The 27,126-nt window shown below is 43.3% G+C and overlaps 4 protein-coding genes across 8 annotated transcripts in view; 2 read left to right on the top strand and 2 right to left on the bottom strand.

Annotated features, from left to right (window-relative positions):
* Positions 1–39: 39 nt before the first annotated feature.
* On the top strand, positions 40–2,218 carry LOC119479251 (histone H3.3A). The gene is made up of 4 exons (XM_037754639.1): positions 40–198; positions 988–1,125; positions 1,232–1,385; positions 1,505–2,218. Exons 2-4 carry the CDS (start codon positions 998–1,000, stop codon positions 1,631–1,633), a joined length of 411 nt encoding a protein of 136 aa, XP_037610567.1. The 5' UTR covers positions 40–198; positions 988–997; the 3' UTR covers positions 1,634–2,218.
* A 61-nt stretch (positions 2,219–2,279) lies between these two features.
* Positions 2,280–12,864, bottom strand: si:ch211-250n8.1. 2 transcript variants are annotated; one of them, XM_037754638.1, is made up of 17 exons: positions 12,616–12,864; positions 9,717–9,797; positions 9,278–9,385; positions 8,932–9,007; positions 7,983–8,139; positions 7,766–7,811; positions 7,598–7,656; positions 7,398–7,433; positions 7,157–7,209; positions 6,920–7,052; positions 5,471–5,685; positions 3,973–4,018; positions 3,800–3,865; positions 3,632–3,691; positions 3,416–3,501; positions 2,466–2,560; positions 2,280–2,384 (listed from the first exon to the last, which is right to left on the bottom strand). In XM_037754638.1, exons 2-17 carry the CDS (start codon positions 9,751–9,753, stop codon positions 2,350–2,352), a joined length of 1,308 nt encoding a protein of 435 aa, XP_037610566.1. In that variant the 5' UTR covers positions 9,754–9,797; positions 12,616–12,864; the 3' UTR covers positions 2,280–2,349. The 2 variants fall into 2 exon arrangements, with proteins under 2 accessions (XP_037610566.1, XP_037610565.1); XM_037754637.1 differs by lacking the exon at positions 12,616–12,864 and adding an exon at positions 11,459–11,483 and having other exon boundaries at positions 9,717–9,852.
* A 534-nt stretch (positions 12,865–13,398) lies between these two features.
* zgc:194990 (uncharacterized protein LOC568410 homolog) lies at positions 13,399–21,295 on the top strand. The gene is made up of 10 exons (XM_037754882.1): positions 13,399–13,751; positions 15,463–15,554; positions 15,648–15,746; positions 15,841–15,948; positions 16,162–16,320; positions 16,527–16,667; positions 17,694–17,745; positions 18,090–18,116; positions 19,940–19,966; positions 20,061–21,295. Exons 2-10 carry the CDS (start codon positions 15,492–15,494, stop codon positions 20,618–20,620), a joined length of 1,236 nt encoding a protein of 411 aa, XP_037610810.1. The 5' UTR covers positions 13,399–13,751; positions 15,463–15,491; the 3' UTR covers positions 20,621–21,295.
* A 43-nt stretch (positions 21,296–21,338) lies between these two features.
* Positions 21,339–27,126, bottom strand: part of itgb4 (integrin, beta 4) — a 38,267-nt gene continuing 32,479 nt past the window's right edge. For 3 of the 4 annotated variants that reach the window (XM_037754877.1, XM_037754878.1, XM_037754881.1), the window contains 6 exons: positions 26,293–26,442; positions 25,947–26,135; positions 25,665–25,820; positions 25,384–25,548; positions 23,894–24,037; positions 23,660–23,801 (listed from right to left, as the gene is read on the bottom strand). In XM_037754877.1, the coding sequence (XP_037610805.1) occupies positions 23,671–23,801; positions 23,894–24,037; positions 25,384–25,548; positions 25,665–25,820; positions 25,947–26,135; positions 26,293–26,442 (935 nt within the window). In that variant the 3' untranslated portion in view covers positions 23,660–23,670. Of the gene's footprint in view, positions 23,802–23,893; positions 24,038–25,383; positions 25,549–25,664; positions 25,821–25,946; positions 26,136–26,292; positions 26,443–27,126 lie in introns of all 4 variants that reach the window. The other variant, XM_037754879.1, reaches the window with a different exon arrangement.

Below are 27,126 nucleotides of genomic sequence, written 5' to 3' on the forward strand. Positions count from 1 at the left end.
ATGCATTTTATTTCTTGGCTGTAACGTTATTATGTCAACTCTGGAAAATGAACCAATCAGCGTGTAGTGTTTCACAGACATGACGTCACTAGAGAGTATTTATACTCGGCCTCGCCCCCCTTCCCGACACAAACCGTCTTCAGCCGTCATCAACGACAAACAACCAGTTACTGACTCCTATCAACAGACGTCCTAAAGGTGAATATTACCGCCTGTTCATATAGATAATATGTAGGTGAAACCGTTGTCAATAATGTGATATATGTATGTGCGGATTGTGTTTCTGTTTCCAGACACTGTTTAGTGTTTAGCAGACGGGCTAACATGGCGACCAGCTAACGTTAGCTTTAGCTTAAAAGAAGAACAATGGAGTCTCTAACGGTTGACGGTTCTAGTTAAACGTCAACGGTTAAAGTCCGTTAAAGAGAAAGCTAGACCTCGTTAACGAGTTCGGTTTGATAGAACTAACCGTCGACATTGATGTCATATTTAGACGGTCATTAGCTGACGATGAGCTAATTGTGTGTGAGCTAATGTTGTCTGAGCTGATCGAGGCCTGAGGGAGAGAGAAACAGTGAAAATGGCGAAGTATTAAATCAGAGGCTCTCTGGCTGCTTCAGGATCAGTGTTGAGACGCTACTGTCACTATGGTAACTATGGACCTCCGGATGTGTGACCTTCTAAGTGGTCAACGGTCTCGTCGTTAACGTTTCATTTCCCTCATAGAAGTGTGTTTATGGTGCTTTTCTTCTATTTTCGGCCTTGTTTCTAGTCGGATGTACCGGATCAAACCCGACGCCTCCCAGTGTTGCAACCTGGGGGGGGAGGGGAGCTATAGTTAGCTGGTATGCTAGGCGGGGTTAGCATCTGATCTTCGTCAAGAAGTACCGGATCCGTCCGGTTCACTGCTGCTGCGTTAAGTTAACTACCGACATTCATTCTTTAAGTAGTGTTTTTAACAGATCTCGTTTGTTTTGGTGTTTTTAGACAGCACGAGATGGCCCGTACCAAGCAGACTGCCCGTAAATCTACTGGAGGAAAGGCGCCAAGGAAGCAGCTCGCTACCAAGGCAGCCAGGAAGAGCGCCCCCTCCACGGGGGGAGTGAAGAAGCCCCATCGTTACAGGTACAGTACTCTTAATCTGTGGCATGCAATCCTTAAATGGTGTCCAACGTTGGCCATAATACGTACTTGACTAGTGTTAAATACTAAATGCTAATATCTTGTTTAGGCCTGGAACTGTGGCTCTGAGGGAGATCCGTCGTTACCAGAAGTCTACAGAGCTGCTCATCCGCAAGCTGCCCTTCCAGCGTCTGGTGAGAGAGATTGCACAGGATTTCAAGACCGATCTGCGCTTCCAGAGTGCAGCCATTGGAGCTCTTCAGGTAAATAATATGTGGAATTAGTAAAGTCCTAGTAGGGTGGAATTACTCAGTCTCAGTGAGGCAGAATTAGCAGTAATTGCTATGAAACTTAATGTCTGTTTCTTTTCTTTTTTTAACAGGAAGCCAGTGAGGCTTACCTGGTGGGTCTGTTTGAGGACACCAACCTGTGCGCCATCCATGCCAAACGTGTCACCATCATGCCCAAAGACATCCAGCTGGCTCGCAGGATAAGGGGAGAAAGGGCCTAGGCGGCCGGTGTCAACATTGTGACAAATGATCCTATTTATCGTACTTAACCATTTTTGTGGACATTTTTATTTCTTGGGTATTTTTTACGAGTTTTTCGTTTGAATTTTGTATTTTAGATTGGGACAATTCATCAATCATTCCACAAAGCCTGAGTACACTTAGATAGTTTGAAATGTTGTGCAGTAGGAGTATCTACCTAGTATTCCATCATGGGTCATGACTACATGTTACAGACATCATACCACCCTTCAAGTACTTTGTGGGTATCAGGTTCCCTCTGGGGATGAGAGCTGTCTCTTGACGCGAGGATGAATTCTTCACATCTTCCATGGGGGTCCAAGGTCCCTTCGCCCATCTACCACTTCTCACAAAATGCCAGCATGTCTTGCTCCATCTGCAGTGTCAGGGTATTGGCTGCTACAGTCGATACTCTACACTCTGACTAGGAGTATGGCGGAACCCTCCTGTATTTTTCTGGACTGCTTTTTACGTGTTTTTCAACATAAATCTTGGCAGCTACATTTACTACTATTTATGAAACTGTTGTCACGTGTCTTTCTATTAAAGGTCTTTATGAGTAGAAAGCCTTGTGTTCTGTAGTTTGATTTGCAATGTAATTGTAGGTATTCAGTCAGTAATGCAGTGTGTACATTATCTTTACATTTATTTACAACCACACATGAAACAAGAGTTGACTTCACTGTTGGGGGAGTTGTCATACAAACCACTCTGTATGCTTGAACCCAGTAGCTGTAAGAAGAACACATCAGCTTTAATGTCTCTTAAAATGTTAATGACTTGCTTGTGTATAGGGCGCTAGCTATGCCTCACCAATGCGGTAGACGATCTCTTCACACTCCTTGATGGAGCTGGCTCTGAGTGCCACACAGCAGAAGCCTGTCGACTGAGGGGTTTCAGGGGAGTCTCTGTGAATGAATAACTTTATTTTAACATAAATTATAACATAAACATACAAAATAATAGCAAACAAGAGTAATAGTGTCTGAAAAGGAGTAGGTAGAAGTAAAACTTATATTCCCCTACCCCTCCCACTTCTCCTCTATTAACTCGTATATCATGGAATGATAATATATAAACTATCCCAGATTTATTTACTGATATTTATTTATGATCAGCATCCCAAGTTTATTTACAACCCACATCAATCCGGAGTTAAAAAGTAGATCACATACTACCAATCACATGCTTCAATGATATATGGGACCAGCCAATGACAGCAGATGTAATGGCTTGGGTATTGCATCACCACATCATGGGACCAAACCCCTCCGACTCAGTTTGTAATTGCACCCGCAGCTGAATGAAGCACCCTTCTTTAAGGTATGGGGTATAGATACAGCCGCAAGCTTTGGGGCAAACTTCCCTCTCTCAAAAAGAAACGGTCATGTTTCGTATCGAGAAACAACTCGTTATACTTGGCACTAATAATCTACAAGTGTGGTGGCAGACTCATTACATCCACTCCACATACTGTATATTAGGCATCAAGCCTGTAGAGGAAAATCAGAATCTGTAGGTTTATAACCCACCTCCACTACCCACTAGTAGGTTTGGGATGGCACTTAATATGGTGAACAGAGTGGGAGTGAGTATATACATGGTGTAGGGGGTGGTTTGAGGCAGGCCCATGTGTCTATGGAGGAGCGTGACCTTTAACAGGAATGTGTGGAAAACCCCTTGCATGACAGAAGATCAGATTTCTTCTGCAAAATCAACTAAATCTTTGTTGCACAAATGTTTGGTACATAAATAATACTTACGCCACACAGAATGCAAATATTGTGTAGTCCGGTTGACCGAATCTCCCTACACATGAAATCTCTGGATAGTGATGCTCAAACAGCTCCTGATGAAACATGAAGACGTGTTTGAGGAGAATTTAATTGCAGCCAGAGAAATATGACACTTGTCAAGCAGTAGCAAAGATGGACATGAACAATTATTAACTCTGACAGACATCACATGCGTCTACTTACCAGTTTACTGTTTGTGTCTGTGCATGTCAAATGCGTTTCCTTCATATCTAGGAGCACTTCCTGTGGGACAAATTACACTTGAGTGCATGGTAATATTGACAAGTGTTTTGCAAACCATCATGATGACAGAGGCCAATGTGCCCTGAGGCAGGGGAGCAGTTCCATTACCTTGCTAGGTAGGTTTTTCTGTAACACTTGCGTAATGGCATGCTGCAGCACCTCCTTGTCCCCAAACTAAGAAAGGATCAGACCAGATATCATACCAGTTATAGGACAAAAGAGCACAGGAATACACACAGATTGGACATATGTTAAAATGTAAAGTAATAGTGATTATTTACCATTCCAATATTCGCTTTTCCCAAGAACTGCACGATATACACAATCCTGTTGAGGAGAGGTGGGTCAGTGTCTTAAAGGGATTGTTTGGGTGTTTTAAAGTGGGACACTTATCCATAGTCAGTGTATGACGTACAGTAGATGACAATTGGCACACCCAGTTTGGAGAGGCAGACAGGAGTTACCGCACCCTATCCAAAGCAATATACTGCTGTTGACGGGGCCGGCAGCAAAATGTACATTAGCTAGTTCATCCCTGCGGGTGTCTCTAGGGTTGGGCTTTGGGAGTCTGGTTGCGTCCTCTGCCTCTTCCGGCTCCGGTGGTCCGGGGTGTTTGCTAGTACTGGTCGTTGCCTACGGCTTCTGTACGGTTTTATAACTATTCAAAAGTAAACCTCCAAAAGACTGATTGCACGGCAACGTTTTATTAGAGAATAATATACTGCATGATTCATCCTGTTATATTATGTCTATCGCTTGTACTTAATTTTTCTAATAATTTATTATTATTTTTATTATAATAATAATTTGATTAATTGATTGATTAATTTACTTATTTATTTATTGTTTTGTTTCTTGTCTTCTTTTTACATTTTTTTTTCATTTATTTTTCCTCCTTTATTTATATATATATATATATATATATATATATATATATATATATATATATATATATATATATATACAGTATATATATATGCATCTCTTGTTGTGAAAAATGGAAAATCTCAATAAACATATTGTTTAAAAAAAACAAAAACATATTTTATCCACCTTAACGAAAGGCCCACCTAATAACATCCATATCATTTTAGAGTGTAAGCTATATTTAGAATATTTTCACTGTTTTACATTGATGTCTGACAGCCCTTTCTGACGGGGAACTGAAGCCGTTATATCCATTTATGATCTCGCCAAAGCCACCAGACTCCATTGAAAAAACCTTTAATTTTACCTCACAGAACACAAGAGTTGCTGGTCTTCCTCTGCCTCGATCGGTTACTTTGTTTGTGCTATTGTGTTACTTTGGTGAAACCAAACTAACCAAAGTCACACAATAACACAAACAAACAAACCGATAGAGGCAGAGGTAGGCCAGCAACTACTGTGTTCTGTGAGGTAAAATTAAAGGTTTTTTCAATGGAGTCTGGTGGCTTTGGCAAGAGCATAGATAACAGTTCCCTGTTAGAAACACAGACTGTATAGCTGTCTCACGGCAAGGTAAACTATAAATATAGTGTACACTTGAACTGATATTGAATCTTTTAGGTGTCTAAAATATGTTTTGCTGCGGCCCCCGTCCACAGCAGTACATTACTTCTCGTGCTGGTACTCCTGTCTGCTTCTCCATACTTGGGGCGTGCCGAACGTCATCTACTGTCAGTAATACACTGACTATGGATAAGTACCTCATACAACCCCACTTCAAAACACCCGAACTATCCCTTTAATGTCAAGAGTACACTTGGCAAAATGTTTTGGATGTGGTAACCAACTTGCCTTCCCTCTTTGAGACACTGTGACGGAGAGGTTCTCTGGTCTTTGGTGGCGGACTGCTGGGAGGCAGCAGCACCAAGCTGCAGGGTGGGGTTCTCCATCCTCAGGGCCCGCATGAGTTTGATAAGGGGCCGATACACCGTCCCATCCCGAGCCCTCCACCTCAGAACACCGATGGACAGAGGGCAGCCCTTCAGCCGAGACAGAACCGCACCTGCCTGGGAAAACAGAAGAATTTATTGTAGCTCTATGGACAACAACTTCTAAAGGCGTGACCAGTAGCAAATGTAAACACTATTTTGAGAGCGGCAGGATGTTTTTTTAAAGTTATGGTTTGTCAAGGGTGTGACTGGCCAGTGTCTCATGGGTTCAGTCAATGGGACAACACACACAGAATGTAAGCTGTACTATCTGTCCACAAAGAAAATCATTATGTGTGTACATTGCACAGCTCATTACAACATCTTAATTTGTGCAAAGTACAGGGCTGCAGTGAAAGCTCACACACCATCATAGCCCTTACAGAGCTGTGGGACTGTTGGCTTGGGGTGTCTCTTAAATATTGTTAAATGCTATATTCTTCAGAAAACATGTAAAAATATCAAAACAGGTGATTTACTTCTTCAGTGTTAATATTTTTCCTTCAGCATTACACTCTAATGTGTCTATTAATATTCAAATATCACTTCCTCACTGTTCACATTTTTGCACCTGTTCAGAATTAGGTTTTGGCCATATCATATCTTCAAGTGGATCAAGAGTCCTTCACACCCACACAGGCGTGTTCAGCTTTTCCGGCTGATTACAGCTCTGCTCAGGTTGGGAGTCCAAATGATAAAGTGTGTGTTGTCCCACCTTAGGGACATGCTACCAAGTAGGGATGGGCATGAGTACTCAAGCACTCTAATATGGAAATTACTTATAATGTCCATCCCCACTATCAAGCAGTAAGTACACAACAACATGGTTCTGAGAAGAGGTCTTATCAGGCAACAAGAAAACACCAGTGTGGGCCAGTGGGAGTCTAAAGTGCCTTAAACTTGGATTCTTTCTAACAGCCAGCAGGGGGCGACTCCTCTGGTTGCTAAAAGAAGTCTGACTGTATAAAAGTCTATGAGAAAATGAGCTTACTTCTCACTTGATTTATTGCAGTAAACATTGTAAACATGAGTTTATGGTCTCAATCACTAGTTTCAAGTCTTCTCCAATACAGCATGATGTTCATTTAGCAAATTATGGTCCCATATAAAGTCAAAGAGATCAGTGGTTCCCAACCTGGGGTCTAAGCCCCCCATACCCAGATACTGCATTTTTGTCAAAAAACCCACCAGGGCAAATGTAAAGGCTTTTATTTCTACCAGCTACACTGTGGTGACACAGAGAAAGAGACATAATGTCTATGAATGCCTCTGGTTAGGACTTTAATATGTAACATTGCATGTTTGAGGATACCTGTCCATTCTTGGAATTCCTCAGCGAGGTCCCGTTGATCTCATCGATGATGTCACCAGGACAGATAAACTTGTCGACATGAGCCTGACTACCGGGCATCAGATCGAGGACGAAGACACGTCCACTGAGATACCTGAGAGGCAGACAGAGACAGGGACATGATGCAGCACGTTGGACACATGACTATCATGAGTAGACATACTCAATAGAAAGCTTAGTAGAGAAGAAGATACAAACCTCAGCACCATCCCTAACTCCCGACAGGGCACCACTTCATATGTCTCACACACCTGGAAGCAAATACAAACAATTAACAGACTGTCTCTCACATCATGCTGAGTCCTAATCCCATTATCTCACTGCAATGTGTCCTGCTTGTGAGATTTTTCTAGGGATTTCCAGGGATCTTAAAGTTCCCATGGCTACTAAAACCCTAATAATATTGTGTGAACAATAATCATTGTTTGTTTGTTTTTACCGGTAGGAGCCAGCTCTCATCCAGAAAACTGCAATTCTGTGTAAAGAGACCAGAGGTGGTTATTAGTGCAGAGCCGTTTGAATTCAAAGTGATTTGAAAGAATATTAGCTTTCACCAAATGTCATGTTATATTTTGGAGGGAAATCCTGTGTGGCTCGTGCAGCACATTTGCAGTTTTTAATGGCAAAAGTTGAACTGACCTCCATGTCCAGTTTAAACTCCATGTGAGAGAGGACCAGCAGCAGCGACATGAAAGGCTCTGGAAGAGAGAGAACAGTGTTGTTGATGTCGGACACTGAACGCCAAGAATTTCCTCAGCTTTGTTCAGCGTTTTGGTGGAAACGATCAGATCAAGTAAAAAGCCTCACCCACAAATTCCTCATTCCTGAGGATTGACATTTCCGGGCTGTACCACTGGAGGGGAGAGAAACAGTATGAACCGAAGCTGTTTTAGTCCGTCAGTGAGATTCAGCAGCAATGGGCATATTTGGTGGACACTTTGCCCAGAGTATCTAACAGTGCCAGGAATAGACATACGTATCAATCTCTACATATAATGTATCATAGAAAATGTACTATCTGAACCTCCAGGACTCTGGGTGTGTGCAGCAGGTGTGTGATCATCTGTGGAAGAGCCTTACGGCTGAGGGCCAGTCGGAGCAGGTAGCGGCCTCGGCCCTGAGCTGAGAGCAGCTTCCTGCAGACTCTGGTCTGCTCCACCACCAAGGACAGGGCAGATAGCCTAAACACACACACACACATCAGCAGAGACAACAGGCACTAAAGGGATAGTTTGGATGTTTTGAAGTGGGGTTGTATGAGGTACTATCCATAGTCAGTGTATTACCTACAGTAGATGACTGTCGGCACCCCAGTTTGGAGAAACAGACAGGAGTTACTGCACGGAAGCAAAGCAATGTACTTCTGTGGACGCAGTAAAACGTATTTTAGCCACCTAAAAGAAAGGCCTACCTAAAAAATCTTTATCAGTTTAAAGGGAATGTATGTAAGTTTATACATTTATAAAAAATTTTTTTGCCACAGGTTGTAACCTCACCTAAAAAAGTATGTGAGGTTACAACCATCAGGTTCCTCCATCAGCCTGTACACGGCTTTTAATGTGAAGAATGCGGGCTGTTTTTTCCGGGAAAATCCAATGGGTGGATACAACCGCTTCATTTCCCTGTCGGAGAGGGCTGTCTCACGGCAAGTTAAAGAGGAAAACATTATGAATATAGCATACACTTGATATTGATCTATTTAGGTGGGCCTTTCTTATAGATGGCCAAAATATGTTTTCCTGCTGCCCACGTCCACAGCAGTACAGTGCTTTGCTCCCTTGCTGGTACTCCTGTCTGCTTCTCCAAACTGGGAGCGTGCCGACTGTCATCTACTGTAGATAATACACTGACTACGGATAAGTACCTCATACAACCCCACTTCAAAACACCCGAACAAGGATTGAAATAGTGCTATTTTTCATGAACAATGTCTGTTACAGTGTAAAGTTATAATCTAAGCAGGATGTTGTTACCTGCCACAGGCATCGTGGTGAGTAAGCTGTTCAAAACACTGCCAGTAGTCTCTGTGTACCAGACTGAGAACTGGTTCTGGAAGGAGAGCAAACACAAACTCAGTCCATGTACTGCAAACATGTAGTGCTTCAGATAATTTATTATTAAGATATTTAAAATACATCAAATTCTGCCCCAAAATATTGTGTTTTTGTACAACAATTACAACCACCTGAAGCATAAACTGGCATCCCTAAATATGTATGGTAAACCTTGCTATATAGCAATTTGTTCTCAGTAGGTAAAGAACACTGTATTGGAACAAATATTTACAAATGTTGAAGAACATATTATAGGGATACTAACGTTGAAGCCCCTTCCTGAGGACCAGCTCCAGAAGCTCGCAGCAGGAGGTGAGGTGAGGGTTGTTGTCTGACAGCATCTCTCCATCTGACTGCAGGTTCAGCACACACACTGGGAGGGAGAAAAACACGCAAATGACCTGCTGGATCTGCTGTCGGTCCGCGTGACAGTGGACACAAATATACACGTTTTACCGTGCAACCCGTGTGATCACCGATCATCGCCATTTCACACATCAACGCTATTAAGAGGCTGTGCAGAATAATGATTTAGTCTGCAACTGAAATGATCAAATGATCAATACAGTCGTTGGTTTTGGCGAGCCACAACAACACGCGCAAATACGAACCAATCTGCTGCCTCTGAAACATACATGAATCCAGTAATGTTTATATCAATAACAGCACGTTTGTATTTTGGATTTATTATTATGGATCCTTACCTCTGAGAGTGCCGAGTAGAGGGTCTTTAGGTGCCATGTTGGAGGAGCAGCTGTGATCACAGACTGTCTGTCTGCTGTCATCTAAACACAGCGACACGCGCTGTCATTACACTTCCGTGTTTCCTACCTAACATACCTAGACACCCTCCCACTCCACAGTAACCTAACATACCTAGACAACCTCCCACTCCACAGTAATCTAACATACCTAGACAACCTCCCACTCCACAGTAATCTAACATACCTAGACACCCTCCCACTGCACAGTAATCTAACATACCTAGACACCCTCCCACTGCACAGTAATCTAACATACCTAGACACCCTCCCACTGCACAGTAATCTAACATACCTAGACACCCTCCCACTGCACAGTAATCTAACATACCTAGACACCCTCCCACTCCACAGTAATCTAACATACCTAGACACCCTCCCACTCCACAGTAACCTAACATACCTAGACACCCTCCCACTCCACAGTAATCTAACATACCTAGACACCCTCCCACTCCACAGTAACCTAACATACCGAGACACCCTCCCACTGTACAGTAACCTACCATACCGAAACACCCTCCCACTCCACAGTAACCTAACATACCTAGACACCCTCCCACTCCACAGTAACCTACCATACCTAGACACCCTCCCACTCCACAGTAACCTAACATACCTAGACACCCTCCCACTCCACAGTAACCTAACATACCTAGACACCCTCCCACTCCACAGTAATCTAACATACCTAGACACCCTCCCACTCCACAGTAACCTAACATACCGAGACACCCTCCCACTGTACAGTAACCTACCATACCGAAACACCCTCCCACTCCACAGTAACCTAACATACCTAGACACCCTCCCACTCCACAGTAACCTACCATACCTAGACACCCTCCCACTCCACAGTAACCTAACATACCTAGACACCCTCCCACTCCACAGTAACCTAACATACCTAGACACCCTCCCACTGTACAGTAGGCTACCATACCGAGACACCCTCCCACTGTACAGTAGGCTACCATACCGAGACACCCTCCCACTGTACAGTAACCTAACATACCTAGACACCCTCCCACTCCACAGTAACCTACCATACCGAGACACCCTCCCACTGTACAGTAACCTAACATACCTAGACACCCTCCCACTGCACAGTAGGCTACCATACCGAGACACCCTCCCACTGTACAGTAACCTAACATACTTAGACACCCTCCCACTCCACAGTAACCTAACATACCTAGACACCCTCCCACTCCACAGTAACCTACCATACCGAGACACCCTCCCACTGTACAGTAACCTAACATACCTAGACACCCTTCCACTGCACAGTAGGCTACCATACCGAGACACCCTCCCACTGTACAGTAACCTAACATACCTAGACACCCTCCCACTCCACAGTAACCTACCATACCGAGACACCCTCCCACTGTACAGGAACCTACCTAACATACCGAGACACCCTCCCACTTCACAGTAACCTAACATACCGAGACAACCTCCCACTGCACAGTAGGCTACCTAACATACCTAGACACCCTCCCACTCCACAGTAACCTACCTAACATACCTATACACCCTCCCACTCCACAGTAACCTAACATACCGAGACACCCTCCCACTGCACAGTAGGCTACCTAACATACCGAGACACCCTCCCACTCCACAGTAGGCTACCTGACACAGACAGAGACACACTCCCATTCCATAGTAGCCTACCATACCGAGACATCCTCCCACTCCACAGTAGGCTACCTGACACAGACAGAGACACCCTCCCACTCCACAGTAGCCTACCTGACAAACAGAGACACCCTCCCACTCTACAGTAGGCTGCCTAACATACCGAGACACCCGCCCACTCCACAGTAGCCTACCTGACAGACAGAGATACCCTCCCACTCGACAGTAGGCTGCCTAACATACCGACACACCCTCCCACTCCACAGTAACCTACCATACCGAGACACTCTCCCACTGTACAGTAACCTAACATACCTAGACACCCTCCCACTCCACAGTAACCTACCATACCGAGATACCCTCCCACTGTACAGGAACCTACCTAACATACCGAGACACCCTCCCACTCCATAGTAACCTACCTAACATACCTAGACACCCTCCCACTCCACAGTAACCTAACATACCGACACACCCTCCCACTCCACAGTAACCTGACAGACAGAGACACCCTCCCACTCCACAGTAACCTAACCTACCTAGACACCCTCGTACTCCACAGTAACCTAACCTACCTAGACACCCTCGTACTCCACAGTAACATAACATACAGAGACACCCTCCCACTGCACAGTAGGCTACCTGACAATGGCTATAGGGGCTTATTGATGCTCTCTGTGCCTCGGAATAAAATACAGGGAGATATGATGTTTATTGGCTGTTGTGACTGATCTGCTGCTCTGCTTCCAAACCTAACGTTAGCAGCTAACGTTAGCTAGATATACAGTAGCCTGTTGCCTTTTTAGCGCGTTTAGCTAACTAATAGTTTAGTTTAGTTAGTTTATAAAGTAGCTATGTTCTGCTGTAGAGGCTTATATCATGTTAGAAATAACCTATGGGTTGTTGTATGTTTTAAGGTATTTAAAGATAAAATAGTAGACCAGTTGAACACCACTAACGTTAGCATACATGTTTTCAGCTAGCTAATGCAAAATAATGACAGACTACCGGTAGGTTATATGATAATACAGTGTATTATACCCACATACTTGTTCTTGTAGCTAATTATAATATATCCCGCCATAGACCCGAGACAACGTTAGCATGAGACATGTAGCCGGTTGAATACAGGCTAACGGCACTTTTAATGTCAAATAATGACAGACTACCGGTAGGCTATATGATAATACCCACATACTTGTTCTTTCAGCTAATTATAATATTTCCTCAAAGCAGAACCGCCATAGACACGAGACAACGTCAGCATGGATAGATAGCAACTGAATACTGACTTTAAACCGTTTATTGTCTGTTTGCAACGGTGTTTAGTTCAGTCAAATAAACCAAAATAACAGAGAGTGAGAGTGTGAGACTAGCTGGTAAGAGACAGTGAGAGACTAACTGGTAAGAGACAGTGTGAGACTAGCTGGTGAGACACAGAGTGAGAGACTAGCTGGTGAGAGACAGATGGTGAGAGACAGTGAGAGACTAGCTGGTGAGAGACACAGAGTGAGAGACACAGAGTGAGAGACTACCTGGTGAGACACAGAGTGAGAGACTAGCTGGTGAGACACAGAGTGAGAGACTAGCTGGTGAGACAGAGTGAGAGACTAGCTGGCGAGAGACAGTGTGAGACTAGCTGGTGAGAGACAGTGAGAGACTAGCTGGTGAGAGACACAGAGTGTGAGACTAGCTGGTGAGAGACACAGAGTGAGAGACTAGCTGGTGAGACAGAGTGAGAGACTAGCTGGCGAGAGACAGTGTGAGACTAGCTGGTGAGAGACAGTGAGAGACTAGCTGGTGAGAGACACAAAGTGTGAGACTAGTTGGTGAGAGACAGTGAGAGACTAGCTGGTGAGAGACACAGAGTGAGAGACTACCTGGTGAGACACAGAGTGAGAGACTAGCTGGTGAGAGACAGTGAGAGACCAGCTGGTAAGAGACAGTGAGAGACTAGCTAGTGAGAGACTAGCTGGTAAGAGACAGAGTGAGATTAGCTGGTGAGAGACACAGAGTGTGAGACTAGCTGGTGAGAGACACAAAGTGTGAGACTAGCTGGTGAGAGACAGACAGCAGCTCCAGTGCAGCTCTGGCGACCTCTCGCGCCTCTTCTATCAACCTGCAGCTCAGTGGAGGCGGAGGCAGATAAGAGCGCGCGCTCCGTTTCTCGTGCCGCAGTTGAGTAGAGTGATGAAGCGGTGATGAAGAGGAGCATCTCTGGATGAAGAGGAGCATCTCTGGAGGACATCAGAGCTCTACATGAGTCCCAGTTTACAGACTAACATCACAGAGGAGCTGCGCAAACTTATCAGCCGAACATTCTCCTGTAACAAGGTCAGACTTTAAACCTCTTTCACAGATTTTGCCTGTTAGTGGTCGTTGTTCATTTATGGATAACAGCGCATGAGGGTAGTTTATTTGTTTATTTGTAGCACTAACATTTGAAAACGATTCATTTTGATGACGTCAGGAAATAGAGACTACTCCTAAAAGTAGGCCTATGTTGATATATATTTCAATAACATTCTTTCAATTATTATAAGATAATATAATCCCCGTTATGTGCGTGGTGAATTCCAGTTTGTTTGCTTTGATAGTGCCTTGCAGGCTGTCAGTCCTAATATAGAAAGTCTCTAGCTGGTTTGTGCAGCAGCAGAGGAGGTAATCCTGGATTTCCTCTAATCTTCCAGCTCCTCCGCCACCTACATGCTGAAATGTATTTCAAATCTAGTTGCTGTATCTACTTCATTAGTTAACACGATTCTTCCTTTCAGCACGTGCCATGGCCTCAGGGGGTTTAAAGGGACACTACACCCATTTTAAAAATTTATACATGTTATTCCTATGGTGTAGGACCGTCCAAAAAATATTATTAAACATGAACAACGCTCTCCCAAATCCCAAAACTAGAGCGCTAAACCTCAAACTTGTGATGTCATAGGGTGTAAAGTGTGGAGCTGCTCCCAGGGGAATGTTTTGAGTGTATGGGGACATTTTCAGTTGCACAACTGGGAACTCTACAATGGAATAAAGCTCATTTATGTATAAAAAAAAAGAAAACAAACATTCTGTGGGTCCACGAAATCAGTCTCCCATTCATTGTCTATGGAGCGGCTCCAAACTTTATACCCGATGACGTCACATATTTGAGTTTTACCACTCTATTTTTTGGATTTGGGAGAGAGTTGTTCATGTTTACTAATTTTTTTGGACTGTCTTAGACGATAGGAATAACATGTATGAATTTTGAAAATGTGCGTACCATTTTCACCACAGTGTGCCCTTTCAAGTCATTGTACTTAGTGATCATTATCATAGCCACACAATTCAGAAAAGCATTCATTTATGTATCATCTATCCTAACACATATATATATATATACATATATAACTTTCTGCCAAAACTCTCAATAGCATATATTCTCTTCAGTCCTTGCAGAGTCAGTACAGCAGCATCCTTTGGCACGGCTGCTCGCCCTACATCACAGAAAAGAACAGCAAATCCCCTCAGCGCATCAAACTGGCGTGCAAGGGGTGGACTGCTGAATCAACAGCAAACTGGTCCAACGCTCCCCCGCACCCTCCGCACTGTTTTAAAAGTGCTGCTGTCTCAGATCTCCTTGGGAATACATTTCCAATTTCAAGGCCGTGATCAAGATGCATCGACCCACACACGCGTCAGGAAATCCTGTTAACGTGCAATATTTTTTTGCCTGTTTCTACAATGTGCCTCTCACTTTGTGGTTGTGTGTGTTGAGTGGGTGTTCTGTCTCTTTCCACTCTTCTACCGACGGTCCTCTTTCCTCCTCCTCCTCAGTGCCTAATAATGAGGTCTCTGTGGACCGCCAGTGCAGCGGTGTGATGAAAGTTCTGCAGTGCTTTTCTCTCTTTCTCTACATACCTTTTGCCACCTCTCATAAATTACAGATTTCTGTTCTCTCATCGATTTGTGTGGGCGACGCGAGCCCAGTCAGCTGCACTTCAGCTCCGGCTCTTGACTGAGTGTGTGCCAGTGTGCTAAAGCTTTTTATATTATTGTACCACAGGGCCTCTGCCTCGCTCTCCGGCTATCAGCATGATGAAGGACTGCCTGCAGTTCCTCATCGAGCCAGCCAAAAAGCTCAAGATCCGACTCAAGGTATACGACTCCTGTGATGGCACAGTATTCGTTGCAAGTGCTACATTTGTATGAGAAAATATATTTTTTGTACCCTCTGTTTCTTTGCTCCAGGAGTCTCGTAAGCGAGTGAAGCTCGAGAAGAAGGATCCGCTGGTGGAGAGTCAGTTATTTATCATGGAGTTGGCCCGAGAACTCAACAAAATTTGCCAGGTAAGCTCTTTCTCTATCCGTTGTTTATGCCACATGCAAACATGCATCTGCAGTATATCTCACCACTATTACGTACTGTACATCTGTGAACCAGAGGTCAAACATCCTCAGCCACATCTGGACCAGCGAGGACATCTGGCTGGCCGGCGTGTGTCGTGATTTCATTGTGGAATGGGCTGCCGTGTTGGAGAAGAGAGTACAGGTACGTACGGCCAACAGTTGTCTACAATAACTTATGAAACGACATGCTTTCTGGATGTTCTGCTTTTGCTGAAAAGCAGGAAATCTTCATATTTGAGGGGCTGAAAAACAGCTTTGTTTGGTGCCATTTTTGCACAAAAATGACTTATTAGAATAGTTTAAGTTTGTGTCAATCAACTAATGGTTGCAGATCTGCTTTCATGTTTGTGTTCAGCCGAGGATCATCCTGTCTGAATACCATTGTGAGAAACCAGAGAAGAAGGACTGGAAGGGACACCTGCTCTGCATACTGGAGGCAGGGGGGGAGTGCGACATGGGGCCCCACAAGAGAGTCATCATGGACTGGACACGGGAGATTAAAAGCAGACCTCAGGTGAGTACAGGATGGTGGACGCTGAGTGTGATGTGTGGCGGCTTGTTTTCTATATGGCTGGTTGGTGATTAAAATCTGACCCAGTTCCCTCCTTGCGTCTGATAAAGATGATTACGTTAAACCCTGCCCTGACAATCATCCCATCATACTCTGGGTAAACACTTCAGTGAGTAAACATGGATCACGTTCATTGTTTCTCTCTTCAGCCCACCGTGTGGCCAGGTGAGCCCGTGCTCATGATGCTGGACGACCTGGAGTTTCAGTGGAAGAGGGGGCGTCTCCCCAACCTGCTCCCAGCCATGGAGCTCGTCATGCTGGCCGTGATGAATGCAGACAGCCCCGTCAAGGTCTGGATGTCTGTCACAACATTTCCCTGATTACCAGTGATGGGATAAGCAGTGTGTTATTTAGATTTAAGGAGGCAGTAGGCAGAATATGAGCAAAAATTCCATAATAACCTTTCAGCATATTGTAATTCAAGTGTTCTGAGAGATAACTAGACTTCTGCTCCTCCTCTTGGCTCTGTTTTCAGGCTTTAGAAAATCTAGCCTGTAACGGGAGACTTTGACCAATCACAGGTCATTTCATTGAGAGATAGAGAGCGTTCCTATTGACTGTTCATTCAACGGAGGCAGCTGTCAATCAATCACAAACTCTGGTCAAATTAGGCAGCGCTGATCAAATATTAATCTGAATATTTTATTACTGTTATACTTATTTCTCCCCTCAAATGTTCTCAGAAACATTTTGTAGTGTACTGTTCAGCTGTAAAATGAGAGAGTGTGCTCCGGCTGGTGGGCGGTGCTTGGTATTTCCTCAACTGATCTCAACACGGCTGCCGGGTCACAAACTTTCTCATGTTACAGCTAAACAGTACACTACAAGATGATTCTGAGAACATCTGAGGAGAGAAATAGACATTACAGTAACAGAATATTGACTCATATTTGATCAGCGCTGCCTAGTTTGACCGTTTGATCAGAGTTTGTGAGTGATTGACAGCTGCTCAGAGACGGCAAGGCTCCAGGTCGGCTCTGATTGGTTGTTTTCCTCCGGTCAGTGAAATCTTGCAGATGCCATTAGGAGCACCGGAGGACACAGAGGCACATGATTTTTTTTCAGATTACCTGTCCCATGCACTACTGTCAGGATATGGTGACCATTTTATAAAAATAACATTTTTTTTCAAATCATATTTGCTCCAATCTGCCTACTCCAGCTTTAATTAAAAAAAAAACAAAAACATGATGCTGTCAGTTGAACAGTGTAAACAGTGTGACATCCAGCCAGGCTATCATTTCTGTATCTCATTGTAAACCTCACCATGGCCTGCGGTGTCTTTACGTTTCCATCGTCTGCCTTCATGTGTTTAGGAGGATGTGACGAAGCAGTGGCTGGTGAGCAAGCAGAGGAGCCAGAATATCGGTGAGTGCATTCTAAAGTAGCTCTCGTTAACTTGTGAAAGATAAAGAAGCACATTTGAAAAACGAAGGAAAAAGCCTTCAAGATGCTGTGTAACGTGTGACTTACTATTGATTATAACTGTAGGTGTGTGTGTGTGTTTGTGTGTGTGTGTGTGTGTGTGTGTGCGCACAGTAGCAGTTAATCAACGTTTGCCTCAGGAGTGAAACTTGATGAGTCACTTTCATTAGAACTAATCAGGATCGATACGTGATTAGAGGATAGTGCGGGAAAGGAGTACGAGGGAGGATTTTGGTGATGAATGAATCTCTTGATTGATAATCACAGTAATCCTTTTCTTCTTCCAGACGCTGCACGCTACATCCCCCACAGCGGTGAGTAGGAACCCTCCTCCTCACTATTGATGAAGAGAATCACCCTGAAATTAAATCACCATGTTAGTGGCTGTGCTGCAACTAATCAGTTTCATTGTTTATTCATATGTTGACTGGGACTGGGTGAAACGATCTAAAATACATATACTGTATATCAATATTTATTACACGGCATTGTTGAATACTCTATTCTGATTGGAGCATCACAGCGTTCTACAGTCTGTTATTTCTTTATAGCAGACCGTTGCTATGTATAACAGACCGTTGCTGTGTATAACATACCGTTGCTGTGTATAACAGACCGTTGCTATGTATAACAGACCGTTGCTATGTATAACAGACCGTTGCTGTGTATAACAAACCGTTGCTATGTATAACAGACCGTTGCTGTTTATAACAAACCGTTGCTATGTATAACAGACCGTTGCTATGGACGCAGTTCTGATGTCGGATCGTTTTGTGTCAAATTATTGATTTCTTAAGTAAGTAGCCGTGTAATAAGTGGTATAATGTACAGCTAGTGGTCAGGGTTTATTTCACAACAATGACCGACTCACTGTACATTATCCCTTACACATTGTCTTTTACCTCGGTAATGATAAACATCATGATAACCTTTCTTTAAAATACACCATTTTATTTCCTTATTTTTGTGCGGGCTTACTTCCGATGTTTGTTCTGATTAACTATAGCTTTATAATATTTATATTCATTATTCTGGACTAAAGGGGAGGGTCCATTGTTATATTTTTTTCTATCATTCTGTAGCTTCCCAGTGGTGTTCCTTATGTATTCAAATCTGAACATTCAAACTTTGGTTGAACTACATATGTTTTAGCGTCAAAATGCTATTTTCCCAAGCCCTTCTAAAAACGGTTTCTGCATGATGACGCTGCTACATGTACAGTATATATACATCCTTATAGTCAGTGTATTAACGCCACACACAGTAACTTAGATGGCGGTCGGCACGCTCCCAGTTTGGAGAAGCAGACAGGAGTACCGGCACGGAACCAATCGGTGCAGTGGTAGACAAGCAACTCCTGCGTTCTGAGAGGTAAAATTACTGTTTTTGTGAATGTAGTCTGGTGGCTTTGAAGAGAGCAATATAGCGGTTTCAGTTACCGGTCAGAAAGGGCTGTCTGACGGCGAGGTAAACCGGTGAAAAAATTCTCAATATTGCGTACACTTAAACTGATGTTGATTTTTTTATTACCTCGCCATCAGACAGCTCTTTCGGGGAACTGAAGCCGTTATATCGCTCTATTCAAATCCCCCAAACTACATTCATAAAAACAGTATTTTTTACATAAAAGAGACAAAACGCACGATAAAAGCTAAAGAAGAATTTGACTGATATTATTATTATTATTACTTTTTCAAATTTTCTATAGATATCACGATAACGTCATTATCATGAATTCTTTTGGCCACAATAATCGTGTAGTGAAAATCTGATATTGTGACAGCCTTAATGGTAGAGAAGTGAAAAATAGAGCCTGATTTAAAAGTACAGGAATTATCATTTAAGAAAGAACAGCTACTTTTTAATGTATCCTTTATATATGGAGGGGGGCCTTACGATTTATGATTACCTTATTTAAGATAGTTTCATTGTTATTCATGTTTTGATGATTATCGGGATAATGCCGTGAATCTCAAGTATTTTGGCCAGGATAATGTTGACATGAAATGTTCATATGGTCCCATGCCTAGCTCCATCACTAGGAGCAACTCCTTACTCATTACTCACAGTCATTGGATCTACTGATAATATAAAACATATTGCAGCTTTAAAGAGTTTCACTTCTATTTCTTTACAGTGTGGAACTGGATTTGCGATGCTGCAGGTATGAAAACATTTTGCAAATCAATTTTTTTTCAGTTATTAAATCTGTTATTATCAGATTTATAATCTTCTCTTCCTGGTCTGTAACTCCACAGAGGACGTCACTCTGGACTCAGACTCAGCCAACGCAAACCTGCTCATATCTGGTGACGAAAAGCGCATGCGGTGCGGCCTGGAGCGCCGGGAAGTCCCGCGGTGCCGCCGACGCTTCGACGGCTGGTGGTGCGCCGTGGGCCAGGAGGGCTACGCTTCCGGACGCCACTACTGGGAGGTGGAGGTGGGCGAGCGTGACTGGCGGCTAGGCGTGGCTAAGGCGTCTGCGGTGAGGCAGGGCTTCCGCTCGCTCACCACCGATACGGGCTACCTGACCCTCCGCCTGGAGAGGGGCATGGATCTGAAGGCCCTGACGGTGCCCGCCACCCCGCTAACACAGAGCCTGGCGCCCAGGAAAGTAGGGGTGTACCTGGACTACGAGCAGGGCCAGCTGTCTTTCTACGACGTGGAGAAGCGCTCCCACCTGTACACCTACAACGAGAAGTTCACAGAGGAGCTGCTGCCCGTGTTCGGGACCGTGGAGGTGGTCAAAGACCTGCTGATCAGGCCCGCAGACGTCCGACAGCCGTGCCTCTGTCCAGGGCCCTGCCTCTGGACCTGAACTGCTTCACACACATCAACCAGTCCTGATCCTCAGTAGCTCACAGAGTCTGTGCTTTTAGTTTGGTTCTGGACTAAAAGACGGACTCTTTCTGGGGGGTCGTGAGGTTGTGATGTCACACAGGGACGAGAGCCGCCATCATTCTGCATTACACTTCCTGTTACTCTGCCTTCATGGAGACATACAGCATTTGACTATTTGTATTGTAAGGATGAATATTTGAAGGCGTGTTTGTAGCTGAATGGAGATGGGGTTTTTTTTCCACACTGTCCAATAAGCTTTGAGAACAAAGAACCATGTTTTTTCATTTAAAGTGAAAACTGAACTGTAGCTGCAAGGTTTTCATGCCGCAATGGAGATATGGAAATGTGTTTTTTTGATAGCTTTTTTTTATTACTTAGAGATGAAACTTGCAAAACTAACTTCACAAATGTTCTAAAAGCATGAATGCACTGTGAAAGGATGCAGTGAAACAGTGCAGCTCATGAGGGCTTGCTTGCTAACACGCACAGGTTGACGCATGTGATGAGTCGATGCTCGCTGTTTGCTTCTTTGTCTCCCGCAAACATTTGCCAGGCTTGCTTCTGCAGCTGTGTTTGTCTTTATTGTTTATGCGTGCAATATTAAGATGGCATTTTTCCCCCCCAAAACGTCAATAAATGAACTGGAAATGCTGCAACTTGTCTTCCGTGGTCACAGATCTAGGGAAACATAGAAGTGTTTTTATTTCAAATCTTTATTGTGCAATAGAACTGACATACCAAAAAAAAAGAAACAATGCAAAAAAAAACAGTTTAAAGGTAAGTGATACATGTTGATCAAACGTACATCAGTGTTTTTGGTGATAGGTTCATCCACTTATCCACCTTGGGTTTTTATGACAAAAATATCCTCTCTTTGTTTTACAAAAGCATTTTCAACAAAACGCGGAGCCAGAATACAGTAGGACTTTAATACAATCTTTCTGTCTTTACGTACCGCTTCTCTAAAATATCAAGATCTCATTGCTCAAATGTTACACAATGCTAAATACAATGTCCTTGCAGTGAAAAGAAGCATATGAAAAGTATCAACTTGAAGCAGTGTATACCACATTGTTGAGTATAAAAACATTAAGAAATGCAAAAACATGTTAAAACAAATATATTTTTGATCATTTGCCTGTGTTGTAAAATCATGCTCGTCAGTAAGGAAATGCATATAAATGAGCAATACAAGCACCGACGTGTGTTTGCGGAAATACCTCTATATTTGGCATTATTTAATGTCAGTCTGCGGAAGTAAAAAATCTTAAAAAGTATTAAATATGCTTGGAAAAAAAAACGTCATCACACTTTAATATAATACAAATCTATGAACAGATGTCCCAAATATACCACTTTTATACTGTTGATCACTCGGGATAAAAAGACCACTCGGGTGAAAATGATGAAACTTATGAAACATCCGCAGCAATTTCTATTGAAACTTGGTGGGTTTAACCTGAAACAGTCAAAACAGCCTTATAGACAGGTGGAGGACAGGAGATGAGGGGACAAGGTCACTTTGGATTACTGAACTGCAGTCAGATTACTGGCCCGTGCTGGCCCTGATTTAAAGCCCTGGTGTGTGTTATCAGATCTGGACCAACAGAGGGACTGGAGTCTAAGTCAGTGATACTCAACTTACAGCCAGTGGGCCAACTCTGGCCCGCGATAGTGTACCAGGTGGCTCGCCAACCATTTTATAATTCACAATGAGAATAAATTGATTCACAGTTGGCATTTTTATTTGTACTTTTAATGTAAATAAGGTGCCAGAGTGCATAATAGAGCTTGTTTATGGGGAGGGGAGGATCCCAGACCCCCTGACTGAGGTCCAGGCTGAGCCCTGAATGTCCGCAAATCCTAGAAACGCCCCTCCAGCTATGTTTAATGTTGTATAACATAATATATCTTTCAAATGTAGCTAAAGCATTTACAACTGAAATGCAGTTGCAGCTATTAAATGCAGTGAAATATCTTATTTATCTGTCATATGGGGCCTAGTGTCAATCCAAGTTAATTTAATTAAAGCTAGGGTTGGTAATGTTGAGAGCAAGAGTACGCTAGATTTAAAAAAATGATCCAACCGAAAACCCAGCCCAGGGTTGCCAACTCTTTCCCAATGAAAGTAGCTAGCAGCACTAGCTGCTAACAAAAGTCCCTAAATCTAGAGAGAAAGTTGCCAAGTCGGCAGGACTGACAGTCCGTCCCTTCAAGCCTCCCTCCAAAGCCACTCCCCCAAAATGATCATTATGAACGTAAACAACATACATGACTATTGTTAGTCACAGCTGTCAAGCTAGCAGCTTTTGGAAGACTCCGGTGACGCAGAATGAGTGCACGGACAGAGTGCCCGCAGACAGACAGACAGGTAGCCCATCCAATCATTACATTCGGGCCGAATGAAATGATTGGACGGATACTGACAGATACCGGATTTCTTTTTTTTTGGTCAGAGCATTTGACCTGATTGCTGTCGGGATGTAATGAAAATTTCAACAAATATAACAAAAAGTGCTTTTGAAGAACATTACCAACCCTAGCTTTAATACGTCAGTTAATTTGAAAATAAAGAATTTCAAAGAAAGATGATTTATGGGCCTTTTCATGTTCAATCATTTTATCTGATGAACATTATTCATGTGTGTTTATCAACTGGCTCCTGGCCTCCTGTCATTTTGCAAAAGTGGACCCCGGGCAAAGCAAATTGAGTATCCCTTTCAGTGGAAAGACACTGAGATGAAATGCATCAGAAGCAGCAGTGAAAATGGATGTAAATGTTGAAATGATCCTCATCTGTGGAGGAAAGTGGCCACGGGTTGTAACAGAGAACGGCCTCCTCTCCATCTATTTATCACATGAAATCTTGTTGTTGGTCGCAGAATCTCACACCCACACACGCATGTAGAACCAAACACTGATCGTGTGCGAGCAGTCTGAAGCTGACTCTTTTTAAAAGAGAATCTCAGATATGATTCCTCATCATGTTGTTGGACCTTTGGCTGGTTCATTAGTTAAATAAGACCCTTAAGATTCGTAAAACATCTTCTTTGTGATGGTGGTTCCTCCCGTGACGCTCCTCTGAACCACTTCCTTGGTGACTTGACGGGTCACCATGCCGCTGGTCTCTGTGTGCTGAGTGGTCATCATCATCCCGTCTATTAGAACAGAGCAGTTGGTATTAATGTTGTAATACATTTTATTGATGTTTTTTAAGAGAACAGGAGTGAAACTGAAGCTGAACTTGTACCTGAGTAGTAGGGGTCGTTGATCATGGTGTGGGAGACGTTGGTCAGCGTGCTCACATCCGTTGGCATTTGGAAAACTTCCCTCCTCGTCATTGATTGGTTGTTACCGTACTGAGATGATTGGCTGGTGTACTGAGACATAGCGCCTATGGGGAGCCAGGAAGGAAAGAAATACTTAGAATACTGTTATGTACTAGAATGTCAGAGATGATGATACTGAAATCTTTAAGTACATTTAAATGCTGAATATATTTTAGGCCGTAGGATGGTCATGTCAGAGCACGTCAGAGCACCTCAGAGCACGTCAGAGCACGTCAGAGCACGTCAGAGCGACAAATCTCAATAATTACTTGTCAGATTTCCATGAATTTTGGTACAGATATTCATATTACACAGAGGATCATTTCTAACAACATTGATGACCTCCGAACCTTCCCCGTCAGAAAGGGTTGTCTGACGGCGAGGTAAAACGTATTTTAGCCACCTAAAAAATCGTAATCAGTTTAAGTGTATGCTATATTTAGAATATTTTCACTGCTTTACCTCGCCGTCAGACAGCCCTTTCCAGTGGGGAACTGAAGCCGTTATACAGTATTTTCCAAGCCACCAGACTCACACAAACAAGCTGTAAAATGAGAAAGTTTGTGACCCGGCCGCCATGTTGAGAACAGTTGAGGAAATACCAAGCACCGCCCACCAACTGAAGCAAACTTTCAAATTTTACAGCTAAACAGTACACTACGAGATTTTTCTGAATATTGATTCATATTTGATCAGCACTGCCTAGTTTGACTGTTTGATCGGAGTTCGTGAGTGATTGACAGCTGCCTGTGTTGAATGAACAGCCAATAGGAACGCTCTCTCTTTCTGAAATGACCTGTGATTGGTCAAAGTCTCCCGTCACGGGCTAGATTTTTTAATATCTGAAAACAGAACCATGAGGAGGAGCAGAAGTCTAGTTTCTCTCAGAACTCTTGAATTACAATATGCTGAAAGGTTATTATGGAATTTTTGCCCAATGATGTCAAAAATATTCTGCCTACTGCAGACTTAAGGTACCATCCTCTGGTCAAATTGGCAGTTTTTTTACACAAGATGTTAAATCTAAAGGCCTGATTTCAATGAAACTTGCTGCAAATATTGATGATCCCAGAATTAACACCGAAATGAGGATGAACACACTTCCATTTTCTACAAGCTTTGCTCCAGCGTCCCTTCCCGCCAAAATGTCAACACTGTACAGATGATGTCCCATAGTTTAATACATTCATGCTCCTCTTGCTTTAGGACCCTATGATCTTTCCTTTAGTGCCATCATTAGAACACAGTTTGAGATTTTAGTCCTACTATTGTTAAGATAAGGCCCTCAAATGTCCCCACTGTCAACAACCCATATTGTGGGGTGTAATGAACTTTTTGGTCTCTAGCAGCCACTATTGGGAGATTTTAGTTTCATTTGTAAGAAAAGCTCTGTCAGCAGGATTCATCTTACTTCCATCCTGAGACTCGATGGTGATGATGCCCTCCCTCTCCGGACCGAAGCCCTGTGTGGTTCGAGCCTGAACTTTAAACTTGTAGGGGACGTTCTCAGTCAGGTTTGGAACGGTCAGACTGGTCTCAGCACTGTCCCCGTTCACCTGGAAGGAACGCACGTCTCCTGGAGGAAACAAGAAAATAACATACTTTCACAACAAAGACTTCCGGGAACCTAGAAAATGCACAAACCAACGATATAAACATATATCTGTTTCTTTCTTTTACTGAAAGCCTCACCTCCACCATGCAGCTGTTCACAGGTGACTACGTAGCCCAGGATGTCTCCGTTTGGTTTACGAGGTTTCTCCCAGCTGAGCTGCAGGGAATCGGGGCTCAGAGCGGTGAAGACCAGGGGGCCCGGGGCACTGGGGGTGCTCAGAGTAAACGGCGAGCCTATGGTGAAAGATGAGACAGAATCAAAAGAGAGACATTGTTCTTCTGGTGACTGCCATTAAAACAGCCAATGTGTCTGTGGAGTAATCCAAGAAGATGTGACACAAACATCCACAGAATGAGTACCTGGCATGGGGCTGAGGGGACTGTTGGGGTCTGTAGCGGACTCGATGGTGATGACTCCCTCTCTCTCTGGACCCCAGCCCTCCTGGCTCTGAGCCATCACCTTAAATAGGTAGGATTGGTTGGGCAGCAGGTCCTGGATGATGACAGAGTTCTCTGCTGGGTTCGTCACATTAATACGCTTCATCTCACCTACAGGAGGGGACACAGTTTGTTAAGCATCAGCATTAAATACTTAAAAATTATATTTAAAAATATGAAGTATATACATTGTATCCCAATGCAGCAACATGTAAGTTCTTTATTACAGAAAAGATGAAAACAAAAGGTCCTTGCAGGGTTCATTTACCGCCATTGAGCTGCTGGTAGATAACACAGTAGCCCTGGATGTCTTTCTCACAGTGGGGCTCCTGCCAGCTGACTTTGAGGGCAGTGGGACCCAGAGCAGAAAACACCAGTCTGCTGGGGGTGTCTGGTACACCCGGGGAAAGTCGAGCATCTGGTGGGTGACATAGACAGAGAAAAGTCTGAATACTGTTGGATATGACCACTATTAACTGTTGTCCATCTCTGTTTAGACTCAGAGTATAAGGGGTGAAAAGACAGACACGTATAGACTGAACCTATTTATAAAAATTGCATATACAGTACTTTGCAATCCTTCTGACCATTTTCCAAAGCATATTATATTTTCAAGATTTTTTGATTGTTTGAAAGATGAACAGAGGCAAGTGAGAAAAAAAAATCTGGTGATCTAAATTCTTTTTTCGCCTGTGTTGAAAAGGATGCCAGGCTAGTGCCAGGATAATCTTTCTGAGATACTTACATTTTTTTTTCCCATCTGTGAAACAGGTGGGGAAATACGATTTGCCAGGTGAAAAAAAAGGTTTTGTCAGAATCATTTTTCTAAGTTTCACTTGCCAAAACTTTTTTTTTCATCTTTTGGCAGGTGAAATTTGTTTGCTAACACACAATATATGTAGCCTACCTTGTGTTTAGAGTACACGAAGAAATTAGAACTCAGCTGGAAGAAATCAAGAATACTTTTAGTCCTATTTAGAACATGAAATAGTGGTGCACTTCAGCCTCTTGTGGTCAAAATAAGTATTACAACAACAACAGCTGATCCTGACAAAAAATTACAAAATTCACCTGCCAAAACTTTTTTTCATACCTGTTTTCA

The sequence above is a fragment of the Sebastes umbrosus genome, chromosome 20 (assembly GCF_015220745.1).
Source record: "Sebastes umbrosus isolate fSebUmb1 chromosome 20, fSebUmb1.pri, whole genome shotgun sequence".
Taxonomy (NCBI): domain Eukaryota; kingdom Metazoa; phylum Chordata; class Actinopteri; order Perciformes; family Sebastidae; genus Sebastes; species Sebastes umbrosus.

Excerpts from the sequence above, each read along its gene's own strand:
- LOC119479251 (XM_037754639.1), top strand. The coding sequence starts at position 998 with ATGGCCCGTACCAAGCAGACTGCCCGTAAATCTACTGGAGGAAAGGCG. Across the intron at positions 1,126-1,231 it reads AAGAAGCCCCATCGTTACAG|GCCTGGAACTGTGGCTCTGA; the intron begins GTACAGTACTCT and ends TATCTTGTTTAG. Across the intron at positions 1,386-1,504 it reads CAGCCATTGGAGCTCTTCAG|GAAGCCAGTGAGGCTTACCT; the intron begins GTAAATAATATG and ends TTTTTTTAACAG.
- si:ch211-250n8.1 (XM_037754638.1), bottom strand. The coding sequence starts at position 9,753 with ATGGCACCTAAAGACCCTCTACTCGGCACTCTCAGAG. Across the intron at positions 9,008-9,277 it reads CCTCAGGAAGGGGCTTCAAC|AACCAGTTCTCAGTCTGGTA; the intron begins GTTAGTATCCCT and ends CTCTCCTTCCAG. Across the intron at positions 2,385-2,465 it reads AGAGATCGTCTACCGCATTG|CTACTGGGTTCAAGCATACA; the intron begins GTGAGGCATAGC and ends TTCTTCTTACAG.
- zgc:194990 (XM_037754882.1), top strand. The coding sequence starts at position 15,492 with ATGATGAAGGACTGCCTGCAGTTCCTCATCGAGCCAGCCAAAAAGCTC. Across the intron at positions 15,555-15,647 it reads AGCTCAAGATCCGACTCAAG|GAGTCTCGTAAGCGAGTGAA; the intron begins GTATACGACTCC and ends TCTTTGCTCCAG. Across the intron at positions 19,967-20,060 it reads CTGGATTTGCGATGCTGCAG|AGGACGTCACTCTGGACTCA; the intron begins GTATGAAAACAT and ends GTAACTCCACAG.